This window comes from Aethalodelphis obliquidens, unplaced genomic scaffold (genome assembly GCF_003676395.1).
Source record: "Aethalodelphis obliquidens isolate GAN/ISIS:26980383/991018 unplaced genomic scaffold, ASM367639v1 scaffold8, whole genome shotgun sequence".
Classification (NCBI taxonomy): Eukaryota; Metazoa; Chordata; class Mammalia; order Artiodactyla; family Delphinidae; genus Aethalodelphis; species Aethalodelphis obliquidens.
Window position 1 is genome coordinate 50,262,955 of NW_020837952.1, and position 23,965 is coordinate 50,286,919.

General features: G+C 40.6%; 1 protein-coding gene across 1 annotated transcript; it reads right to left on the minus strand.

Moving 5' to 3' along the window:
- Window positions 1–3,115: 3,115 nt before the first annotated feature.
- RTCB (RNA 2',3'-cyclic phosphate and 5'-OH ligase) lies at window positions 3,116–23,313 on the minus strand. The gene is made up of 12 exons (XM_027107474.1): window positions 23,094–23,313; window positions 20,309–20,387; window positions 19,080–19,147; window positions 17,863–17,962; window positions 15,641–15,797; window positions 13,690–13,846; window positions 12,306–12,465; window positions 10,851–11,026; window positions 10,159–10,347; window positions 9,360–9,470; window positions 7,840–7,959; window positions 3,116–4,230 (listed from the first exon to the last, which is right to left on the minus strand). Exons 1-12 carry the CDS (start codon window positions 23,184–23,186, stop codon window positions 4,123–4,125), a joined length of 1,518 nt encoding a protein of 505 aa, XP_026963275.1. The 5' UTR covers window positions 23,187–23,313; the 3' UTR covers window positions 3,116–4,122.
- Between the last annotated feature and the right edge of the window lie 652 nt (window positions 23,314–23,965).

Consider the following 23,965-nt stretch of genomic DNA (forward strand, 5'->3'; position numbering starts at 1 on the left):
TCATTAGTTGGTGCCCTTGGGCAAGCTTGTCCTTGGGCAAACTGTTTGATTTTTTTTTTAAGTTTTATTTTTGGCTGCGTTGGGTCTTCTCTAGTTGCAGCGAGTGGGGGCTACTCTTTGTTGTGGTGCGTGGGCTTCTCATTGTGATGGCTTCTCTTGTTGTGGAGCACGGGCTCTAGGCACACAGGCTTCAGTAGTTGTGGCACACGGGCTCAGTAGCTGTGGCACACGGACTTGGTTACTCCGTGGCATGTGGGATCTTTCCAGACCAGGGATCAAACCCATGTCCCCTGCATTGGCAGGCGGATTCTTAACCACTGCACCACCAGGGAGGTCCCCAAGCTGCTTGATCTTTGAGGCTTCATTCTAATTTGTAATGATGCGATAATACCTATCTTGACAACTTCATTAAATTCCAGTGAATGGCTCACACAATCCTCCCTCCCTCCTTTTAGATAAGAAGTGAACTTATTTAGAGAGATACACATTCCACATACAGAATGCAGTCCATCTCAAAAGGCTAGAGGCCCTGGAATATGGGGTTGTTAGTTTTTATGGGCTGGGTAATTTCATAGGCTAAGGAGTGGGAGGATTATTCCAACTATTTTGGAGAAGGGGTGGAGATTTCCAGAAACTGGGCCACCACTCACTTTTTGACCTTTGATGGTCGGCCTAGGAACTGTCATGACACCTGTGGGTGTCATGTCATTTAGCATATGCTAATGTATTACAATGAGCATATAATGAGGCTCAAAGGTCCACTGGAAGGTGAATCTTTCACCATCTTGGATCTAGTTGGTTCTAACCAGTTTTTGTCATGTCTTATGGCTATGTCATTCTTTTAAAGGTTGTGCCCTGACCCCTCACCTCCTGTTTCATACCCCCCTCAGAGATTTTACTCCCGCATTCTAATGGGAAGCAAGGGGCAATGGTCAGTCTTCTGTAACTGCTTCAAGGCTGAGTAGGGGCGTTGACCCTGCCTGTCAGTCCTCCCTCATTTATTAAGGACTAAAACCATATGTAAAAATGTTGGGTAAACTGCAAAGCAGGAATGGTGATTTTTTTTTTTTTCTCTGATCCTTCACCCCAGGAATGATGATTTTTAATGTGTTAAGCACCTACGATATACTTGGCACTTTGTTCATTTACAACATGTCTGTCCGCAAGGTACAACTTCAATCAATACTCAGTTCTCTATGACATGTTCCCCTTATAACATTATCTTCTCTTCAGATCACTGGTGTTTCAGATATTAGTTTTAAAGCAAGATCTTTTTTTTTTTTTTTTGCTGTACGCGGGCCTCTCACCGTTGTGGCCTCTCCTGTTGCAGAGCACAGGCTCCGGACGTACAGGCTCAGCAGCCATGGCTTACGGGCCCAGCCGCTCCGCGGCATGTGGGATCTTCCCGGACCGGGGCACGAACCCGTGTCCCCTGCATCAGCAGGCGGACTCTCAACTACTGTGCCACCAGGGAAGCCCTAAAGCAAGATCTTTTAAAGATCAGAATCTATCATAACAACTTTGCATACTCCAAGGTGCTTGATTAATAATTAACAGCATCTTCAAACTCAACTGATCCAGATGGACCCAAATCATGCTCTCTGGACAACATGAAAATCCCACATAGTCAAGCAATGGAGCAGATGTAACAATAAGGACAGAGGTGAGAAGTATGGACAGAGAGGCTATGTTAGTTGTGTATTGGAATAGCAGGCACAGAGAGTTGCAAACACTCCAGCAATATAGGTGATGCTTAAAGGCAATTTTCAGAAATAGGAGAAAGAAACTTCAAAATGAACATGAGGGGAAAAAAGCAGTCTTACGCAAACAAAATAGGAAAACCTAAAAAAAAAAACCTTCAGTTCCTGAATCTTCAGTTCCTTGTTGCTCCACAAAATATTCACAAAATTAGCAAATTAGTGAATGTTCATATTTTGTTTATATCTCATGAACTGGTTTTCCCAACCATATGCTGATGACAGGAATGATACAGCCCATCATCAATGTGTGAACGGCAGTGCTTTTGAAAATATTAATGATAAACCTACTGACTTTAGAGGGCTGAAAAAGGGACAAATATGTGCATAGTAATAAGACTCATCTTCATGCCTTAGAAAACCAGACAGTGCCTTATCAAAGGGCTTTCCCAGCTGCGTCCATGTGCCCAGGCATGGGGTTCTTTTACTCAGGGCAGTAAAAACAGTCCGTTACATCAGCTTCATTTGAACATTCACTTTTAAGTGGCTTTTTGCCTCAAATGGGAAAATAACATCTTTAGAACAAGGAAAACAATGTTTGTAGTTTTCTTTTTGAACTCAAAATATTAACCATTACTTTCCAAGGTCATTAATAGGGTCAAGTTTGGTAGAAATGCTACATATAAGAAAAGCTTATAATACAGAAATGCCATGGCACAAACCATCCTTCTCTATTTCTCCTCCTCACCTGCTCCCCTCTTCCCTTCCCAAAGAGTGACTTTCAAAGCATCCAATAAAACGCAACCTATGTATTTAAGACGATCTGCAGCATTTCTTGCACTGACATCAGTTAGTTTTGGGAGAGGACTTTGCTATGAATCTGTTTCAAACAACATCATTGGGAAAGCCCAGTTAGAGGAAGTCCACTCAGACACTCAGTGTTGCCTCATCTCTAGAGAATCTAGCACTTGCCAGAAGCCTGTTTCTCATCTTTAAATGCCCTCCGGCGTTCACAGGTAACCTACATCCTTAAGTCATCTGTGCACAACAGTTGCTGGTCCAATCTGGAGGCATAACTAATGCATAATTATCGCATTACGATTACTAACTTACTGATAACTTTCAAACTCTACCATCAAAACCATTAAAGTTACCGAGTGCTCAGAGTCAAGACACGCTATTTCATATCATACATTTTTCAGAGGAAGTCTGCTTTTCTCTAGTCTTCCAAACAGCATTTAGAAGACACTCCAATGGGGGGTTTTATTATATGTTGAGAGATTAGTGTTAGAAAAGAATATATTTTAGGGTGCATCTCTGAAAGCAACCAGGGAGAAAATCAGAAAACAGAAGAACTGTCCAAAGTGAACCAAGAAAAAATACTAATTATCCTAAGCCATAAAACATTAAGCACAAAATATAAACAACGTATTACAACTTTATTAGATTCTTCTATTTTACTGGCTATTTAGACTCAACTATGGCCTTAGTAACCTATAACGTTAACATCTTTGGGTGTCACAGTATATATAATACCTAATCTGATTAGGTGGCACAAGGACTAGCCAACCTGTCAACACAGAGTAACCATTAACATCACAGCTGCGGCCTTTTGATGCTTTTATAATAATTCAATCATAAATGTAAAGATATCTGTATTATCTGAGGGTTCTCTGCTGCTGCTGTGCAAGTTATTGCTCAAGAAAAGTCTGCCAGACTAGGCCTAATTAGAGATACCAGCTGATGCCATTTTTACACGGAAGTCAGAAGTCTGCCTTATAGTTAGAATGACAAAGGTAGCAAGTCTATGATGAATTACTTTCTCTTTTGGGTCCCTATCCCTACGCCTCCACACATAACCCCTCCATAACGTGTCTCATTATCCATCTAACATCTTGCTATGACCCTTTTATATGCTCCAAGTAAGAACGGTATTTAGGGTTTTGCTCAGTGCAGGGGAAGGGGGTATATGAGTGGCTAAATGGATAAACTGACAAACAGAGGGCAAAAAGAAACATTCCCAAACCTTCCTATTTAATACAATGTTCTTCATGATACCTCTCAGGCTGGAAACAAAGGTTGGTGTAAAGAACTTCATTCTGATGATTAAAGACTTGTATGACTGAGTAAGGCAGTTTCTTGACTTACCCCCACCCCCTAACAGACTTTCCTAAAAACCTGTGGGATAATCAGGGAGGAAGCATATACATCCCTTTCCAAATGGAGGCATTGTGACTCCTCCCAGAAGGAGAGTTTACAACATTGGTTCCTGAATCAGGAGCCTCCCCACCAGCCATTCTGGAACGGGCAGCTACACCTGCACCCCCTGGAACCTGTCAGGTCTCGAGTCTGATGTCTGAAGAGCATTTCAGTCCACGTCCACTTCAGTGAGGGTCAGTGGTGTCCAGTGGCTGCCATCAGGGTTCTATCCTTTGATAACAGCAATCGGTGTCAGTTTAATGGCCTTCTTGCTGATTCCGGCATCATGGCACGTGTTCACCACATCAGTCACATTCTTATAAGACTCAGGTGCCTGCAGGGGAGGAAAAGTCTACTTAAAATGGAATCTTTAAAAGCATTAATGTTCACTTGTAATTTAAAAAATGCACATTCAAACAGTACTGAGTTGGTTTTGTTTTTTCTTTTTTTGCCTATCAAATAGGCAAAGGTTTAAAAAAAGATTAAGCTCAGTGTTGGTAAGGGAGTAGTATAATAACACTCTCATCTTGTTTTATATTTTTCTGTATTTCTCTAAATTTCCCCAAAGAACATATATCACTTGTATAAGTAGGAAAAGCAGTAAATGTAATTGAATAAAGCATATACACTAATACCCAACTGGAAGGAAATGTACCAAATCATCCTGTTAGTGGTAACTGTCTTTGGATGGTGGAGTTATTAGCAGTTTTGATTTTCTTTTATTAGATATTTCTACAGTTGTCAAAATTCCTGGAATGACCATGTATAACCTTCACAATAAGGAAAGGTTATTACATTCATATATATAACTAACACTACATATGTGCATGCATACATGGGCATACATACATACACATACAATTTATTTCTGTGAGTTTCTAGTAAGACCTCCCCCCTTCCTTCTGTCTTGCCACCATTAGAACAAATCTCACCACACACACCCTTCATCTCCATTCATGTCAACACAGCAAGCTTAGGCCTCTCAGACTGATTCCCGTGGGGGCTCTGTACACACCCCTTTCTAGCCCATCTCCTATTCCCTTCCAGTTTCTGAAACATTTCCACTGTGGCCTCTGAACTCCTTCCATTGAGTCAAAGGCAAAGAACTTCTTCCTTTCTTTTTTAAAGATTCCCTTCACTTTCTTGTTCTTGCTGAAACATGGACCTCTGCTGAGGATATTACTTCTGCTTCCAACTTTCTGAAGTGGTAGCTGTTTTCTCTCCCAAACTAGGTCATGCCATTAGGTTGAGAGGTGGGACAGGTGTCCTTGCTCTTCATGGTTCCTTTCAGACCATTCTCCCTCCTTTATCCCAGTTTTGAATGTTGCAGTCACTATTTATACCACCCACTACTCTTGTTGCTGCAATCATCTGCTAGAGTCTGATCCCCATTGTTACTTAAAGTTTTGTAGCTCCTGGGTCACCCTCACCCTCACCTGCTATAATTCAGAACGATTTCAATATCCAGGAAGAGGATTCTTTCAGTAACTTGGCTTCCTAGTTTCTTGATTCCCTCTCCTTCAATGTTTACCTCTGCCATTCTCTCCCAGAGTCAACCCCAAGAACTCGTCATAACCAATGATTACAACTCCTCCACAGTCTCAGCTCCCAGCACCTCAGACAGCCTAGGTTTCCACCTCCAACAATCCTTTAACCCCACGAGACCCACAATCCCTTTGCAACACCCTTCAACAACCTTGCTTCTCCTTTACTTGCAACCCTGGTTAAAGGAAACTCAAAATCTATTTCATGCCAGCACCTATACAGTTGGATGTAGCTGAAAAACTCCCAACCACTGAATTTAAGCTCAAGTGGGCCCTTGACGCTGTCCTGGCAATCACCCAAAATTTCACTAGGCCAATCACTTTCTTAGATGATGATTTTATACCTTCTCCTGCATCCTCACTCTCAGTTGCTGGCCCTACTTCCTATTACACTGAAAAAACAGAAACAACCAGAACAGAATCTCCATAAACTCTCTTGCCATATCTTCCCTGACTACCAGCATCTGTACCTTCTCTCCTTTTATTAAGGATGAATTACCTAAGCTCCTAGCAAAGACCAACCCCACCAGATCCCATCTCCTTTCATCTACTCAAGGACACTTCTCCAGTAATTCCCCACTCTTTCCTGCATCTTCAATTTCTCTTCTAGGTTCTTCTCAACAGCATGCAAACACATCAGTTAGATCATGTTATTCTTCTGCTCAAAATTCTCCCAAGTCTTCCCCTCATCTCACTCAGAGGAAGAGCAAAAATCCATTTGTAAAGGAAAAAAACAAGGACCCACACGATCTGGTGACCCTACCTCTCTAACCTCCTCTCCCTCTTGCTCGCTCCAGTCACGCTGGCCTCCACACCGTTTCTTGAACCTCCAAGTGTGATCTGGCCTCAGAGTTTCTGCACTTGCCATCCTCCCTGCCTGGAAAGCTTACCCCTAGATACCCACATAGCTTGCTCCCTTACCCCTCTCAGGTCTTCACTCAAATACCACCTCACTACACCCTATCTAAAACTGCACCCACTCCCAGTCTCTCCCTATCCCCCTTCCCATTTTTACTTTGTAGCACTTACCATCATTCTACACACTATACATTTTACTATTTGGTAAGTTTCACAGGAAAGGATTTATGTTTGTTTTGTTCACTGCAATATCCCTAGCACCTAGAACAGTTCCTAACTATAGCAGATGTTTAATAAGTATTAGCTGGATGAGTGAAAAAAATCATATGTAAAATGTGCAAGTAAAAAGTATACCAAATGTTAATAGTGGTTATCTCTGATTGGTGGAATTCTAGATGTTTTCTTCTTGGTATTTTCTAAAACCTCTTAATTAAAATCAGGTGAAAAATTAAGTTGTTAAAAAATAAAGCTTTGGGGCTTCCCTGGTGGCACAGTGGTTGAGAGTCTGCCTGCCGATGCAGGGGACGCAGGTTCATGTCCCGGTCCGGGAAGAACCCACATGCCGCAGAGCGGCTGGGCCCGTGAGCCAAGGTCGCTGAGCCTGCGCGTCCGGAGCCTGTGCTCCACAACGGGAGAGGCCACAGCAGTGAGAGGCCCGCGTACCACAAAAAAAAAAAAAAAAACCCCCGAAAAACAAAAAATAAAGCTTTGTCATACTCTTTAACACAGTAATTTTGCTTTTGAGATTTCACTCTAATTATTAAAACATCTGGAGGAAAGATTCAGGCATGAAGACACACAGTACAACTTAATATAGAGTAGCAAAGATGTGGAAACTACTTGAATATCCCCTATGGGCAGAAACTTACGGTACTTAGCTAGTAGAATATTTCGCAGTCGTTAAAAATGACGTAAACAATATTATAATAATGTGTTAAATTTTAAAAAGGATTATAAAATGTTTGTAAACTATGCTTATAACCAGTTTAAAAAAAGCATTTAGGGAAAAAATGGCAATAAGCATCTTAAAAAAAGGAGGTAATAGTTATGTCATGGCACAGAATTTCTGGATGACAATTTTTCTTTTCTCTTAAACTTTTAAAAGGAAGTTATGTTGCTTCTAATTTAAATATGTACATATGTGTGCATATACATACATGTAATTTAAACAAAATCTTTGCTCCCTTATGAATCAAAAAAACCCACTTTCTCAAACATTTCCCCCCCTACCTTTTCAAATTTGCTTTCAAATTTAACTGTTAAGTATACAGTTGTGCAAAAGAAAGGTTAAGATGAGTCAGCTCAAACTAAATTTAAAGTTTGTAATATGTAGACAAAGACTATACATGAATGGTAAAAATCATTCTTATGGACCCAGCTCATAATTAACCTCCAAACAAAAGAGAAGACAATGATAGACTGTAACTGAGGTTACTTTTAAAAAAACCATTTCTATTAGCAATACTAAAAATTGCTGTCTCCGGGTACTGGCATAAATTATAAACAGTTTTATGCCGAATACTTATCAAAATTTCACTTACCTCTTCCATAACCAGCTTGGGTGAGGCAACACGGATTGCAATTCCCATGTCTGCCAATTTGTCTAGGACGTCCTGGAAATCTAAATTACGCCTTGACTTTGCTCGGGACAGTGCACGGCCCTAGATTGGGAAAGGAATGAACTTCATTTATAAATTCTGAGCTCCAATTTATGTTCAATCCCAGCAATTATTTAAACCCTTAGGATCATATGCCTTTTCCCTGACTTCTTTTTAAACTAAAAGAAGAAATAAGAGAGTCTTTTTCTATTTAATCAACACTGTAATGTGCTTTTTGTTTTAAGACTCATCCTTTTGGAAGACAAATTTACATCTACAAAGCATTTAGCATTTAAAGACTTAGTTTTGTGTATCTAATCACTACTAATTATCAATTACATATAAACATGTTAATTTAAAATTGTAATCAGTATGTCTATCATCACAAAAACTTTGTGCTCTTTGTGGTTTAAAACAGTTTCTCCACCTTAGCACTTACTGACATCTTGGATGAGGTAACTGTTGTGGGGACTGTCCCATACGTTATAAGATATTTAGCGGCATCCTTGCCCTCTACCCACTAGATGCCAATAGCACAATTCCCCTCCCCCACTGCGACAACAGAAAATGCCCTGAGACACTGCTAATGTGTGTGGGGAGATGGTTTTGATCACTGGGTTAAAGTTAGGAGTTGGGAGGCAACTGAAAATGAGAAAGGATCAGAGGAAAAAAAGTAGGGTTAATATATATGTGAGGCTCTGTCCTACTGAGAAGGTATCATAGACAGTTTCTATTTTCCACTCCATCACCAGCTAAGAACTTTGATGGCTTAGAAGAACAGCTGGAAAACTGGTTTGTGGGCCAAATCTGGCCTATTACCTGTTTTTGTAAATACAGTTTTATTAGTACACAGCAATACCTATTTGTTTATGTACTGTCTATGGCTGCTTTTCTACTAAAATGGCACAATAGAATAGCTGCTACAGAGATCTTATGGCCCCCAAAGCCTAAAATATTTACTGTCTGGTGCTTTATAGAAAGTTTACCAACCCCTGGCTTAGAAGAGGCAATATATTGAAATAGGTGTGCAGTCTACACATGGGTCCTGATTTGCGAAATGGGGCATATCCTCCAAATCTCGAGTGGACCCACCCAGTAAGGAACAAATTATGCTAATGGCTAGGTCTGTGAATCATTGAGATAGACTTTGATGTCAATTTGCATCACGTAAAGTTTTATCAGTTACGGTAGTGTGATAATTTCTCGATCTGGATTTTGTGGACTCACAGAGTTGAGGAATAGTCCCTGGCCGTACAATGACCCCACTAAGGTCAAGATACTTGGTGACCTCAGTTAGTTCACTAGACAGTATATATTACGGGGAAAAATTCAGGTAGAAGACAAGACAAACCCAAACCTCAACTTTGTTAATGCTCAACCAAGTACATTTACCTGTCAAAATGCAAAACAAGGACTACACTGAAGAGAACATTTCTAAGTAATTTTCTGTTTTCATAACTCACTGCTCCATGACAAGTTGTTCCAAAGGTCTCGGTCATGCCCTGCTCAGTGCCAGTGAGAACATAGCTACAGGTTCCCATGGTGCCGCCAATGAGCACAGGTTGTCCAGTGAGCTGAGGAAGCACACAAATCAAACATGTTAAAATTTAGAAAAGCAGGAGCTTCCTATGTCTGAGATTTAAATTTCCTCTTGCATTGGAGGACTGTGGAGAAACCAGGGCCTTTAAATGCACTGTGCTCACAACTATATTAAGATATTATTCTGATTCTTTGATAGTTGAGAGGGAAGGGAAGAGGATGGGAGGAAAAATGTGAGGACCAGGAAGGCAGCAGAAGACAGCCTGAAGGTAAGAGCAAAGCAAAACTCAAATTTGTAGTGAAGTGTTTTTAGGAAGAACTATCCCGAGCAAGGCATCTGCCCTCTCAGGCTTGTTTCCTCATCTGTGAAATGGTAGGTTAAGGGTCTTTCTAACTCTATCACAGCCAGACACCAAAAGGATAAGAGGAATGAAACAGACTGAGTTTAATCTTAATCCTGTCTTCTAATCATTCAAAGGCCTTAAAAAGATAATCTTAGTGCATCTTAATGGAGTAGAATATTCTCCATGCAGCACTACAGCACACTGTAAGCACAGATGATGGGGGGAGTCATGCTTCAGAGAAGACTGGAAATCACTGTTCTCATGGATGACAGACTGTTTTCTTTTCACAATTGCTGCTTTCCTGTTTAAATTCTTACGTATTTAGAACTGTCTAAATCATGCCCCCACTGCTTAAAACCACAAATGGCTCAGTACGTACTTGGTAATCAACCGCAATGAGGGGATGGTGAGGAGGGAAAGCTCGGGTGGATCCCTTCCTGTGTACTAACAGAGTCCGTTCCTTTCCATCCACCACATGCTGTTCTACTTTGGCAATATTGTGAGAAACATCATAGATCACATGTAGGTCCAAGTCATCAGGGGTTGTGTTGAAGACCTTGGCAAAAGCCTAAGAGAAAAAAAGCTTACGTTAAAAGTGGCAGAACCAGCTCTTCAGAACTTATCTTATTGATTCTGGAAGGTCTGTTGGAAGGGAGTGAAGGATTTAAGAGTTCAAAAATAGCAGAATTATTAACCTTCATGTAAAGGACAAAAACTGTCTTTAGACCACAGAGCAAACTCCACTCCATAAACTCCAACTAGTCTTGACCAAACCCGTCAGAGGTGCTTCTTCTTCAGCCTTCTGAATCTCAGTGAACGGCACTTCTACCCTCTCCGCTGCTCAAGGCAAATTCTAGGAATAATTCTGGCTTCTCTTCTCCCCTCTCCTGATACCCTGCTGAGTTAGCTTAAGGACACACCGAAAGCTTGGACACTTCGCCAATATTTTGAATATCTATTACATACATTTCCAAAACCAAATTCTACAGGCTTAGATTTGAATACACTATGTTTTAAATTACTTAACTTCATCATGTATAACTGGGAACAGACAAGCAACCTCAACTGTACCTGACGGGTTAAGAAGGTCATGGAAGAGCGGTTGACCCAGGCATAGTTCCCGGCCGCTGCCATTCCCTTCAGGTAGTCCTGACCCTCTGCGGAAGCGATTCGAGCACAAGCCAACTGACGGTCATTAACTATAATCTTGTCTCTCTTCATGGCTTTTTCCATAGCTACCAGCGCATCTGAAAGGAGAGAGCACAACAAGTCCAAACCAGCCAGCTTTCCCTTTATAATTCAGAGTTATTGCAGAAACGTGGGCTAGATTCAAAACCATTCTACAAAGAAACAAGTAAAATACCATTTTCCCTTTAAAGTGTTTCTGAGCTCATCTATTTATTGGTCAAGATATATTTACTGAGAATCTTCTGTCAGAGCTATGTGACACAATATATGCAGGCTCCAAAGAGAACACCTGCCCTCGAGGACTTGCAAGGGGAATGCAAGGGGGTCTGAGTTACTTACTCCCTTCCTGGCATGTGCATGAATGAGAAGTAATAAAATACGTTTTATTGCCATCATGGTTTTTAAAAATAATTTTTAGTGACTTAACTTAAAAGAACTGGAGATAAGTTGCTAGACCTTCTGCATGCAAATCAAATCCATGATAAAGTGTAAAGCAGAACTCAGTAGAATGTTCAGAAATACTAGTCAATGCTCCATATATTTGCTAGACAAAATATTCTAACAGGCCAGGCTGGCACAAATTTTTAGATTCCCATAGAATTAAATGTACATACAAGGATGAACCATAATTGCAATTTAGAGTTTACAGTAATTCCCACGTGTCTATATAACTTTTCCTATATTCATAAATCCTTTCACTCATCATACAAACGGTCCAAAGTGACCTTTCTACTATTTCCCTGCCTCCTGCTTTTGTTCACACTGTCTTTTGGTCATGAATGTTCTGCGTGTGTGATTGTTCAAACTGCACGTTATGTGTCCATGAAGTCATCTCTAAAATCTTTTCCCTAAACACTTTATTTTGTCTCTTCCATAGTATCTTATCAATTACTACACCTTCTTTACTTTTTCTTCTTAATGAACATGACATCTCTCTCATGAGACAATTTGAGGGCGGAGCCCTTGCTATTTCATCTCTGAATCCACTATAACACTTAATCTTGCCGTACAGGTAGGTGTCTAAGACATATTCCCGCATATATCATAAACTCTACAATTTGAAGTCTTTACTGCTCTTTCTTGGTCAGACAGTAATAGTAACCTGTTAAGAGTAAATATGGTAACTGGAGCCTTTGACAACACCATATGAAATAATTATTATTCCCATTTTTTTCAGACAAGTAAGTTAAGGCCCAGTGCAGTTAATTTCTGCTAGTTAGGAAAACCAGGGTAAAACCTGCACAGTACAGTTCCAGCACTTTCTCCCTTTAGTCTCTATATGGTTCCCCACAAAATGTACATTTTAGCACCAAGCCAAAAATTAGGTCCAGAAAATACCTGTGGCTACTTGGTGGCCCAAGCCTCTGCTTCCACTGTGGATCATCACACACACCTGTCCCTTATGGTCGATGCCCATTTTCCTAGCAGCATACTCATTGAAAATCTCATCCACAACCTGGATTTCTGCATAGTGGTTGCCTGCTCCCAGAGTCCCCAACTGCAAATATGAGAATGTCTGATAAAATAGCTGCTATTCAGGTTTGAAAAAATCCATTTGCAAAGCAAATAGCTAAAAAAACCCAATAAAAATAAAAAGATAACCACACATATAGCGTTAACAAAAAAACTTCTAAGCTTAGAAACGCTTCGTTCACTTAAAGTAACATCCCACACAACTACAATAACGTAGACCAGCTCCTGCCTTTATTACATCATCATTTGCTTGAGGCACAGCACATTAAAAGCATCATAAATGAAAACTCAAACCACCAATGGCTCACAGGACAATTTAAACATCACGGAGAGAAGGGTCAAATTTTGGGGTGAACTCTGGTGAATGTTGACTCTTACACAAAGTCCAAGTTCAAATGATTTTTGAAATATCTGTGAGTTCACTGACACCTACCACTATCCATCACTGGAAGAATATATCCCATAACTGGAGCTAACAGATGCTTTACGGACCCAAAGAATGGCAGTGTTGGAACAGTCTTAGAGACTGCCTAGTTTTAACTATCTCAATTTTTGGATGAGAAAATGAGACCCAGACAGGCAAAAGAGACTTGCCCAAGGTCACAGTGAATTAGTGGCAAAGCCATCACAATTTGCTGTAAATTTCAAACATCGGGTATATTTTTATCTCATGGACACCATGAACCGACAAGGTATCTGCTGTCATCTTGGATGCTAGAAAACTTTCAGCCAAATCTGTAGATTGTCCAAGTTTGTACATACGCAATTTTGGTATACCTTTTTTTTTTTTTTGCGGTACGCGGGCCTCTCACTGTTGTGGCCTCTCCCGTTGCAGAGCACAGGCTCCGGACGCGCAGGCTCAGTGGCCATGGCTCACGGGCCCAGCCGCTCCGCGGCATGTGGGATCTTCCCGGACCGGGGCACGAACCCGTGTCCCCTGCATTGGCAGGTGGACTCTCAACCACTGCGCCACCAGGGAAGCCCTGGTATACATTTTAAGCCTTATAATCATATACCATTTTCCTCCCATCCACTTCTAATTCATGATATCTTGTTTTATTTTATGAACATCTACAAGCTCCTGATAGCTTTTTAAAAGATTAACAATGAAGCATAAACAAGTTTGTGTTCCTTTTGATGTGAAAAAAGCTGGGGTATATTTACTACATGGAAGACAGACTTTTTTCTTCCTCCCAACAAAAACAAAATATGAAAAAAATGAACATTTCCCCTGCAAAGTGAGCGCTACCTGGGGAAGGCCTCTCTTTTTGGCCCTGGCAGAGACCTTACTGGGGTCGGCTTGCAGCATCCTTCCGTACTCCTCGCAGTGCTCCTTGTCTTCAGCCCAGGCATAGCCTTCCCTTAGGGACCAGTCCACACCCATCTCCAAGGCCTCCTCCAAGTCTCTGAGTGAGTAACAAGGTGCAGGTCATTTCACAGCCAAGGCAGATCAAAATCTAAAGATGACCGCATCTCAAAGGGCAAAAGAAAGAACTATATTGACTATGCCTGTGTATCAGGCATCGTGCTAGATGTAGTTCATGCTCTCAGCAACTCTAGTTTTTTGAGGAAAAGCGGTTACATAAATAATTGAATATTAAAATTATAAATGCCAATGTTCTTGACATTTACACAGCCCCTCATACTTTTCAAATCTTATTTATCTCTCTGATCCTGAATTCTGAGGCAGTGATTAAGCAGCCACAGAAAATTTATAACCATAATCAAATATCATTATCTGCCACCAACTTTACTACAGCTACACTAACTTTTCATAGTAACTTAGAAAAATTACAACAAACAAAGCTATCTCAATGTCCTCAGGCAACACAGGTTAAATTTTTTTTTTTTTTTTTGCGGTATGGGGGCCTCTCACCGTTGTGGAGCACAGGCTCCGGACGCGCAGGCTCAGTGGCCATGGCTCACGGGCCCAGCTGCTCCGTGGCATGTGGGATCTTCCCGGACCAGGGCATGAACCCGTGTCCCCTGCATCAGCAGGTGGACTCTCAACCACTGCGCCACCAGGGAAGCCCAACACAGGTTACATTTTAAGGTCTATTCCCACCTTCACAGAAGTACTACGTCGCTTTACTGCACCTGCACTTTGAAGCTGAGGTGCACAACGTTAAACCCTTAGAAGGAAAAAGCTCTGATCTTCACCTAAGGTCTAGCCCTCTTACAAAATACCATCCGGAGAGATTACAATGATCAATGGGCCCTCCCCACAACAGCCCATTTCAAACATTACTTATTAGGACAAAATTCCTACCTAAAATATTTGTAAAGATGCTTGGAATTTATTTAGATGTTCCAGGTATGCTTTTCAAAGTGGGACTGCATTCAGGGACCACATAAAGTCACAGAATAAGCATCTTCCAAATGTATCAATTTTACTCCAAGTTTTTTTGTTTTGTTTTTTGGTAAAGGGGAGTTGTATAACAGGTAATAGCTAAAGACATTTTAATATTAATGTCTGTACATATATTTGAATAGAATGCAAAATTCACATAAACTTTTAGATAAAACAGAAGATATTAATGATACATACTTATTAAGCACACCCTTCTGCAAAGTGTAAGGCGCACAGCTTTATACGAGCTATGACAGTACATCAACGGCCATGTAAAAGGCCACTGTGCTGTAGCTTTACATTGAATTTTCTACTTTGGAAATACACAACATCTTAGGTGAAGAACACACTCAGTGCTATCATCCAAAAAGGAAGGTTGTCAATACAGGTTCACTGACAAAGGACAGTGGGGTTCAGAATACAGCCTCTGAAGCCAAAAGATCCTTGGTTTGAATCCTGACTTTACTTACTAGCTTATTTACTATTATCTCTTTAAACGTCAGTTTCCTTTCTTGTGAACTAAGAATAATATTAGGGTTATTATCTACACAAAATGATATACACCTACACTACAGCACAGTGCTCTGCATATAGGAAGTGCTCAGTAATCATCAGCGGATATTATTCTATTATGAATTCTACCATATGTCAAAGGCTGTCATGATGAACATGAATTGACTAATGTCTCTAATGAACATTACAGACCTCATGCTTAAAAAAACAATTCGTTACCACTTCTTCAACAGTGACTGAACAATCCCCATCTCCTAAGTGTCCTACAGTGGAAATGAATGTGAGGGTCGTGTGATTATTATCTCTCACTCCCTTTACTGGCAGCTTTCATTCTTACTTGGCATTCATTGGGATGACGCCTTTCGACCCCACCCCAACAGGAATGTGGTCGAACATAGCTTGGGCAAGTTGCTCCTTCACAGGCTGGACATCACTTTCGTCTAAATTGGTTCTTAGCAAGCGGACACCACAGTTGATGTCAAATCCGACGCCACCTACAAAATAGAGAAAAGTTAGTCAAATATTAGCAAAACCAGGTAGTTAGGCTTTGTTACCTGTGGTTTCCCACTATTAATAAAGGGTTTAAAAGACAGCCACTCTTTTAAAAATAGCTATGTTTTAAAGGAGCCAACAAAGTGGTTCTCTGTGGGTAAAGTCTGAGGACAACAAAATTTAAAGTAAATACATACTAAAGGTACTTTGTGGGTCAAGGAGGCAGTAATGAACAACAAGTAACATCTAGACTAGAGATTAAAATTTGAATTACATGCTTCTCTTTTTTTCTTGATCACTCTTGTCAGGGGTTTATGAATTCTATTAGTCTTTTCAAAGAACCAACTTTTGGCTTTGTTGGTCCTTACCACTGTATATTGTTTCATTAATCTTGCTCAATTATTTCCACCTATCTACATTTTCTGGGTTTAATTAGTTGTTCTTTTTCTAACTTTTTGAGATGGATGCTTAGATCATTGACACTGCAGCCTTTCTTCTTTTCTAATTTGTGCACTGAAGGCTATATATTTCTATCCAAGTATGGCATTAACAGTAACCCACAATTTTTAGACAGGTATTTTTTAAATTAACATCAGTTAAAATTATTCTGTAGTTTCCATTACGATTTTTTGTTTTTGACCCATGGGTTATTTAAATGCATTGCTTAACTCATAAACATAGTTTTTTTCCCCCAGGTTTTTATTGTTATTAGTGATTTCTAACTTAATTCTGCTGTGGTAGGATAGTATCCTCTATATCAGTGGTTCTTAGGTGTGACACAAGAATTCTTTCAGGCCTTTAGGATTAATTGTATAACAATACAATTCTCTCTACTGTACAGTGAAGTTTTCCAAAGGCTACATGACATGTGATAACATGCTTGCTCTGAGGGGTAATGAGACATGTCCTTGTGTATTACTGTTTCTAAACTTTCTCAGTTTTAATTTCCAGTAAGGTAAACATTGATAAAAGCCTTTGAGATCAACCCTCAATAATTTTAAGAACGTAAAGGGGTCTTGGGCCCAAAGTTTGAGAACTGCTGATGTATGATTTCAATGCTTTGAAACTTGAGACATGCTTTACGGCTCAGTATATGGTCAATTTTGGTAAACATTCTGTGTGCACTTGAAAAGAATGTGTACTCTACAGTTCTTGGATGTACTGTAATGTGGATGCATGCACAACCACACATGTATATGAGAGATCAAGGTGTCAAGTTTGTAACAGGATTGTTCAAATCACGTGTCCTTACTGATTCAAATCTGCCATTTCCTCAAGAGAAAAATAGTGCTAAATGTTGGGCTCACGTATCTGCACTTTTCCTCTGGATCTTAGCCTCACAAATTCTTACTGCCTCTGTAGATTTTTATGGTTTCAACAGATGCATTTTTGGCTCTGTTTTAAAAATTTCACGCAGCTTTTCTCGTTGTTCTCGGCAAAGGATTGCCTGAAATGACCTTGTCCACTGCTGCTGGAGGCAGAACTCTCAAGACACAATTCAACCTTTCATCTTTTTTTCAGCCTCTGAACGCAAAGATATTACTTCCAGCGTGAAACATTTTCAGTGAAAGCACACCACAGCAGAAAAGAAGTATACAACTACAAGTGACTAATAATGATGCTAATGAGAGTAAACACTTATCAATTACTTCCTATGTGTCCAGCATTGTTCTAAGTATTTTAACAAAGCTTAATGAATTTAATCCTCACAATAATGCTATGCAGTAAATAACATTATTAACTACAATTTGCCTAAGAGATAACTGGGACACAAAGAAGATGTATAATTTGCCAGGGAAGTGTTTCAGTTTCTTTTGTAGCCCATGTCTGAATAGTGCCTGGCACACAGTAGGAGCCCAAATAACTTTAAATAAATATATGCTTTACTTGATATTTTAATAGCCTCTGAGTGTCCACAATTAATTCTCTCAGTAAATGGGGAAAAGAAATGATAGAATATGATGAGGCTGACATTCACACACAAAATGCAGCCATGCTCTATTTTAGAAAGGCTACGATTCTGAGAGAAGCTACACACCTGACAGCAGACATGCATAGTGACCTTACCTGGGGATACCACTGCTTCAGGGTCATTCATATCAAAAGCTGCCATATTCCCAATAGCAAACCCATAACCTGAATGGACATCAGGAAGCCCAATGGATCGCTGAAAGAGAATTAGAAAATAAAATACAGTTTTCTCACTGGCACTCTGGCTGCCTGATAGACCTGACACTAACTCTCAAACAGGCTGGGGGGCTGAAGCCTTCCCTAAATCAAGATTCTGTTTTCATGAAATCTTCTCTATTGGTGGAAATTAGGTGTAAAAAATTCCTAATCATAAAGCCAAATATAGCAGGAAAAACTTTTTTACAAAGTCTGACATTAACTAAGAAAATTGAAAAGAGAAAAACCTTAGTACCACATGATATGGGAGGACCACATACTAACTTTAACGCATTATTACATTTTAAAGATGATTGACAGATTGTGGTCATGTCAGGCTGACAGGAGGAAAATACCTGATTTACACAGGTCCTTAGTGTTTAAGCAATCAGAGACAAATGTAATCCATTTGATGGTATGAAAACTGTACAATTTCTACATCTGGGGCCTAGAAAAGGATACTGACCCAGGAAGAATGGAGGTCAAAACATGGTAGGAATACATGCAGACACTTGGACACTTACGAGTTCCTTAAATGCACAAGCCATGTCTTTTCACTTCTCCTCCCAAGTGCCCAGCAGAGAAACCGGCATAAAGACCTCAAAAAATGTCTGTTGAATGGATTTAACATCTACCTCTAATGGTGGAATCTGAATGTAGACTTGGGTGAGGGCCCCACTTGTACCATCCAGTTCTATCCCCACCATCGCCACCACTCTCCTTTTCCAATCATACCCACAACAGCTATATTGCCCTTTGTCCCTCCCCTCAGTCCTAACCCTTACAATTCTTGCCAGTCTTTCTCCAATCAATCTCTTAAATGAGGCCACCGTGAAACTTTCACTGGTGGCAAACTGATATAAGAATAATGTGTACAACAAGAAAACAAAATCTACTTCAAAGGTTCTCAAACACTTATAGATTCTGGCTAAAGGCAACCAGAAACTGAGATGTTACCCAGACTCAGTTATTTCTTTAAATTCCATGGTTATTTCTAGATGTTTGAAGGTCACTGTCTAAATGACACCACTATCAGTTAGGCATGGCCATTCATCCATTCAACAAACTTTCAGACTAAAAAAAAATATGAGTGATTAAAACTGTGAACATAGACTCACATGAACAATCCCAGGCAGGGCGGCCACATTGCCAATTTGTTTCATGGCTGGCAGGAAGCCACCAACACCTGAAAACAAAATTTCAATATTAGAAAAGAGGACATATTTGATTTTTAGCTGAAGTGTATTCATACTTTTCTAGATTGCGTTAATGAAGGGGTAGTGGTTAGGACTGCTAAAACAACAAAGCATAAAAGGGTGTTTGAGATGAAGTGGAAAAGAAGGCAGCACATGCACAGGAAGGTAGTGAGGACAACCAGAATAATTACAAACATGCTGTCAGTATTCTGTGCACACCACGGAGGACTGCTTGCAAATACTGTACAGGGAGATGTGAAACATAATCATTATACCTTGTGTTGTCAGTATAAAAAAAGGGTTCTTTTAACTGTTCATAATATATATCAAAAAAAAGTACTGGTTGTATTCTAAGTGACAAAGAAGGGCAATTTGGAAGAGTTGGGAAAACACTGGATGGAGAGCCAGGGGATCTGGAGTTCTAATCTCAGCTCTGTCACTGGCTGTGTGTCATTTCAGACAAGTCAGCACACCCTGGTGGGGGGCAGGATGAGACTTATTTATTTTAGGTTTGTTGACTAAAAAAATAAAAGGGTTAAAACTAGATTTCTATTCTACCATTACCACTAGAACATTATATTACAGTTTTATACATTTATCTCTAAACCTCCCTGTAGTCTTGCAAGATAGGTGTTATAAACTCTCTTTTACAGATGAGAAAACTGAAGTTCAATGAGGCTAATCAGTGTACTGACTTTGTAATCAGACACTCCTGGATCTGAATTCTGATTCTGTCACTGAGAGACTGCGCAACCTTGGACAAATTAAAATGACTTAACTTCACTCAGCCTTGACTTAAACATCTGTAAAATGGAGATATCCTCTTAGAGTTACTTTAAGAATTACATGAGATAACCTATGTAAAGTGCCTGGCACATAGTAAGTGCACAATAAATGGTAGCTATTGTTATTACTGTCCGAGGTTAGGTGCAAAACCAATCAGGTCCATCCAGCTCCAAGTGCTTTCTACAAGGCCAGGTGGCTAACAATGTGATCACGAATAAGTAACGGGTTCTCGTCTCATTTGAAGTCTTGATCATTCCTTGACAACACTTTTGTATTTTTAAATTATAATTCTTTGAGTTACCATTTTTCAGGCCACAAGGTAGACACTACTTGTACCGCCGCATGTCAAACTCTAATTTACTTACCACCACCTCGACAGGCATTCCTTAATTCTTCAAACATTAATTTTTCCAGAGCATCATTCACATAGAAAACTCCTTCAACCTGGTACCAAAGAAAAGGAAGAATTATGTCTGAGCACATGGACCTGATGTATATAAGTACAGGATAGAATACAAACACTGTAGACAATATTTATTTTGCTTTACTCTTTATAAAACACTTTCACGCTACCTTAAACAAGCAGAAAACTTCTTACAAGATGTTCCCATCTTTATATCTTAAAAGTGTATTTTACAATGTTCACAAATCATTTTGTTTATTCTCCTACTCTCATAGGCCATATTTAAAAGTTCAACAGGTAAAATATTTTGTGTGTGTGTGTGTGCTAAAGAAACGTCTTCCAACAATGCTCTAAGGCCAAAGGTCTCAGTATTCTTGTGCTTCTAAAATATCAGTAGGTTTTGAAAAAAATAAATGAATCAAAAACTCAGATCTAAACATAAAAATGCAGTCATCTGACCTAAGTGTACTTTATCTAGGTCTAAGACAACAGCACACTACACTTTACTGTGTCCTATTCTGATTTACAAATCTGTACTTAGGTAAACAGTGAGTAAAAAAATTTTAACAAGTAGCTATATAGCTGTGTGCTTAGTTTTACCATCTATGTAATTTTAAGGGGATAAAAAAGCTTGACAATAGAGGCACACAAAGGGCAATGGAAGACATGATTATGTAACACCAAAGGACAGAACATTTTAATCAGAGATCAAATATTATGAAGGATCTGCCAAGCATTGAAGAACCAAAGATTTAACAATCATCTGGACAAGGAAATTTATTTATCAGAAAGATGACTTCTGCATCTTACCACTGCATGAATAACAATACCAGTTATGGAAAATGTCTCAATTTTCCAAAGGGCCACATTTATTAATTCACCAAACATTTGCTGAGGACTCATTACGTGTCAGGCACTGTACTGCGCAGTAGGGGAGATACAGAGAATATGCAAGATCGTGATGTTGTGGAACTTCTAGTCTAGCATGAAGCTCAGACTAGAAAACGTAGAGTGCAATGAGGCAAGTGCTGTAATAGAAGCACAGAGCACTACGGAAGAATCTGATGAAGAAGGGGCTCAACAGTCTAGGGAGGCGGTAGCCGGGGTGGGGGTACGCTTCACAGTTTGTTAACTTTTTGTGAACACTGAGCTGGCTCTTTAAAGACAAGAGACATCACTGGAGCAGCAGCAACACATTTAGGAGCTGAATGGAAAGATGACATAAAGATGGGAGAGAAGTATTTTTAAGGAACAAAGAGGAATTTTTAGTGCAGCACACGGTTCTTACAGGAGGAATGGAGATTAAGCAAGAGAGATAGGGAATTGTAAGTGTGAAGTTCACTACTCTCATGAGACTGGGAATACAACACAAGCCTACCATAAAGGTCAGTAACTTTTTAAGAGCAATATATCAAGATTTCAACTCTCCCTTCCCAAGGGAGGGGTGGTAGTAAAGTGTTGTTCAAATAGTTAAACTGGAACTGCCTAGCAAAAATCAGACTTGTCCCCAAGCTGAATTAGCAGGAGTGTGTGCATCAAAAGTTAAGCCAGAATTGCTGACGGAACATAACAGTGTGTGTTACAATCCTCTTAGGATGGTCATATGCTTTTTATTTTCTACTCCATGCAGGGAACTGGATTCCATAAAAAGAAACTAGTCAAAGGAAAAAACAGAGCAAAAGGGAGGTTTGCGACTATGGGCTTTTTCTCCGCTCAGCGTCTAGCTAAGTGCTTTGCTCATAGGGGGCGCTCAATAAGTTTTAATATTGAGTAAAAGGGTGGAGCGGCTATTGGGAACTTTTACCAAGACGCAGGATCACAAACCTTCAATACACTTGCAGGGCACCTAAAGGGATTTCAAAAGCCGTCTAACAACATATGCACCAAAACCTCACAAATGCCGCCTTCTTCACTTTAATGGAAGACCATAAGCACAAATGACAAGGAAGCCCAAGAGATACAGAGACCTGGCTTTCAAACTCTCTGGTATCGGGCTCCCAAGTCTCCATCGGGAAGACGTCATCCTGTCAGAGGAAAAATAAGTGAACTGGACATCACGTCTTAGCTGAGCTTCTACTGGGTGAGTAAAAGAAGCCGTGTAAGCGACTCACGCTCAAAGCCCTACTAAAAAGTGCATATTAAAAAGAAAAAACCTGCCCTGTGAACTTTCTAGGTTGCCACGAGAAGCAAGATCGTTGTATTAAAACTCCGCGCATGTCAATTAAAAAAACAACAACAAACCCAACACGGAGCAGTGAATGCTAGAAACTTGGTTCAGCGAACACAGGTCAGTAAACGTTATGTAAATGACTGGTATGACTCAGAGAAGCGGAGTTCAGTCCCAGCAACTGCACCCCGGACTGGCTGTGCCCCCTAGTAAAAGCCCACTAATGTCTCTAAGGCTCAGGGACGTAACACATCTCACGGTGCGTTCATGAGACTTCTGTGTGAAGACGCTTTGCAAAGGCCAATTTCGTATTTACTGGGATTCCCTGGACGCACTCCGCTTTGCTCGTCCTCGCGGTTCGGGGACCGCTCCATCCGTGAGGTGGGGCCGGCCTAGGTTGGGCAGCCCCGGAGGCGGGAGGAGTGGGTGGGGTGGGATGGGAACTTTGCTGTGGGCGGGGGCCTCTCCGGCGCGCGAGTGGTCGGGAGGGCTCGGAGGAGACCGGGCCGGGTGGGTAAAGACGCGCCACGGGCCCCCAGCCGGGAAGGCCCCGACACCGGGTCCTGCTCCCCCGCCTCACCTGCATGTTGGGCACGAAGCCCTTCTTGATTCTCCAGCAGCTTTTATTGACCTTTTCCAAGAACTGCAGTTCATCGTTATAACTGCGGCTCATGGCGGCGACAAGAGTGGCGAAAACTCCCGGCTTCGCTTTGAAGAGCCGCTGCCGCGTTGTCCCGCTGACCGAAACACCAACTTCCGGAACTCAACGCGCAGGCGCAGTCAGCTCCGCGGCAGGATGGGCGACGGCTAGCGCCGAGGCTCAAAACTCGTCGCACCAATCGCTTTTTTTTTTTTTTTAAGTTAGACTGTCCTCTAGCGTTTACTTTTTGGATGTTAACTAGTCATTTTCTTCTAGGCTAAAGCTAGGCTAAATGCAGTGCAGTAGTTTTTAGTATGATCTAGTTATCCTTCGTTTTGGAAGTGTTTTCCAGCACTGAAAAACACACTGAATCGGGATCAGGTCCAGTTGTTCTAAAGAATCCATCTGCTTGGAGTTTACCTCCCTAGTAGTGAGGGGGAAGAAATGTCTGCAGCCGAGGAAGAGAAACGTGTTTAAATAAATACCACAACGGAAATTTTGTAATGTTTCAAAACGAATTTGTGAACACATTAAATAACTTTTCTTTCAGAAAAGGGCATTCCAAAGAATGAAACGTGACAGCTTATCATTTATTCCAACAACACTGACAGGGGCTTCTATTACGGGGGTATCTATTGCTATTTTATGAGCAATACGAAGATGGGTAAATGGCAGTCCCTATGGATAGCCAGAGCTTCCCAGTCCAGCCTTCTGTGATGACTAAGTACTCTGTGATCGTGCTTTTATCCAGTGTCGCTTCTTCACAGTAATAAGTGAGCTTTAAGTGCCTTCGGTTTCTAATCCTACCTCAT

Bases quoted from the DNA above. Each gene is read 5' to 3' on its own strand.
- RTCB (XM_027107474.1), bottom strand. From the start codon at position 23,186: ATGAGCCGCAGTTATAACGATGAACTGCAGTTCTTGGAAAAGGTCAAT. The intron at 15,798-17,862 runs GTAAGGTCACTA...TCTATTTTGTAG, and splicing joins TGAAGCAGTGGTATCCCCAG to GTGGCGTCGGATTTGACATC. The intron at 13,847-15,640 runs GTAAGAATGAAA...TTACTCACTCAG, and splicing joins GTCATCCCAATGAATGCCAA to AGACTTGGAGGAGGCCTTGG.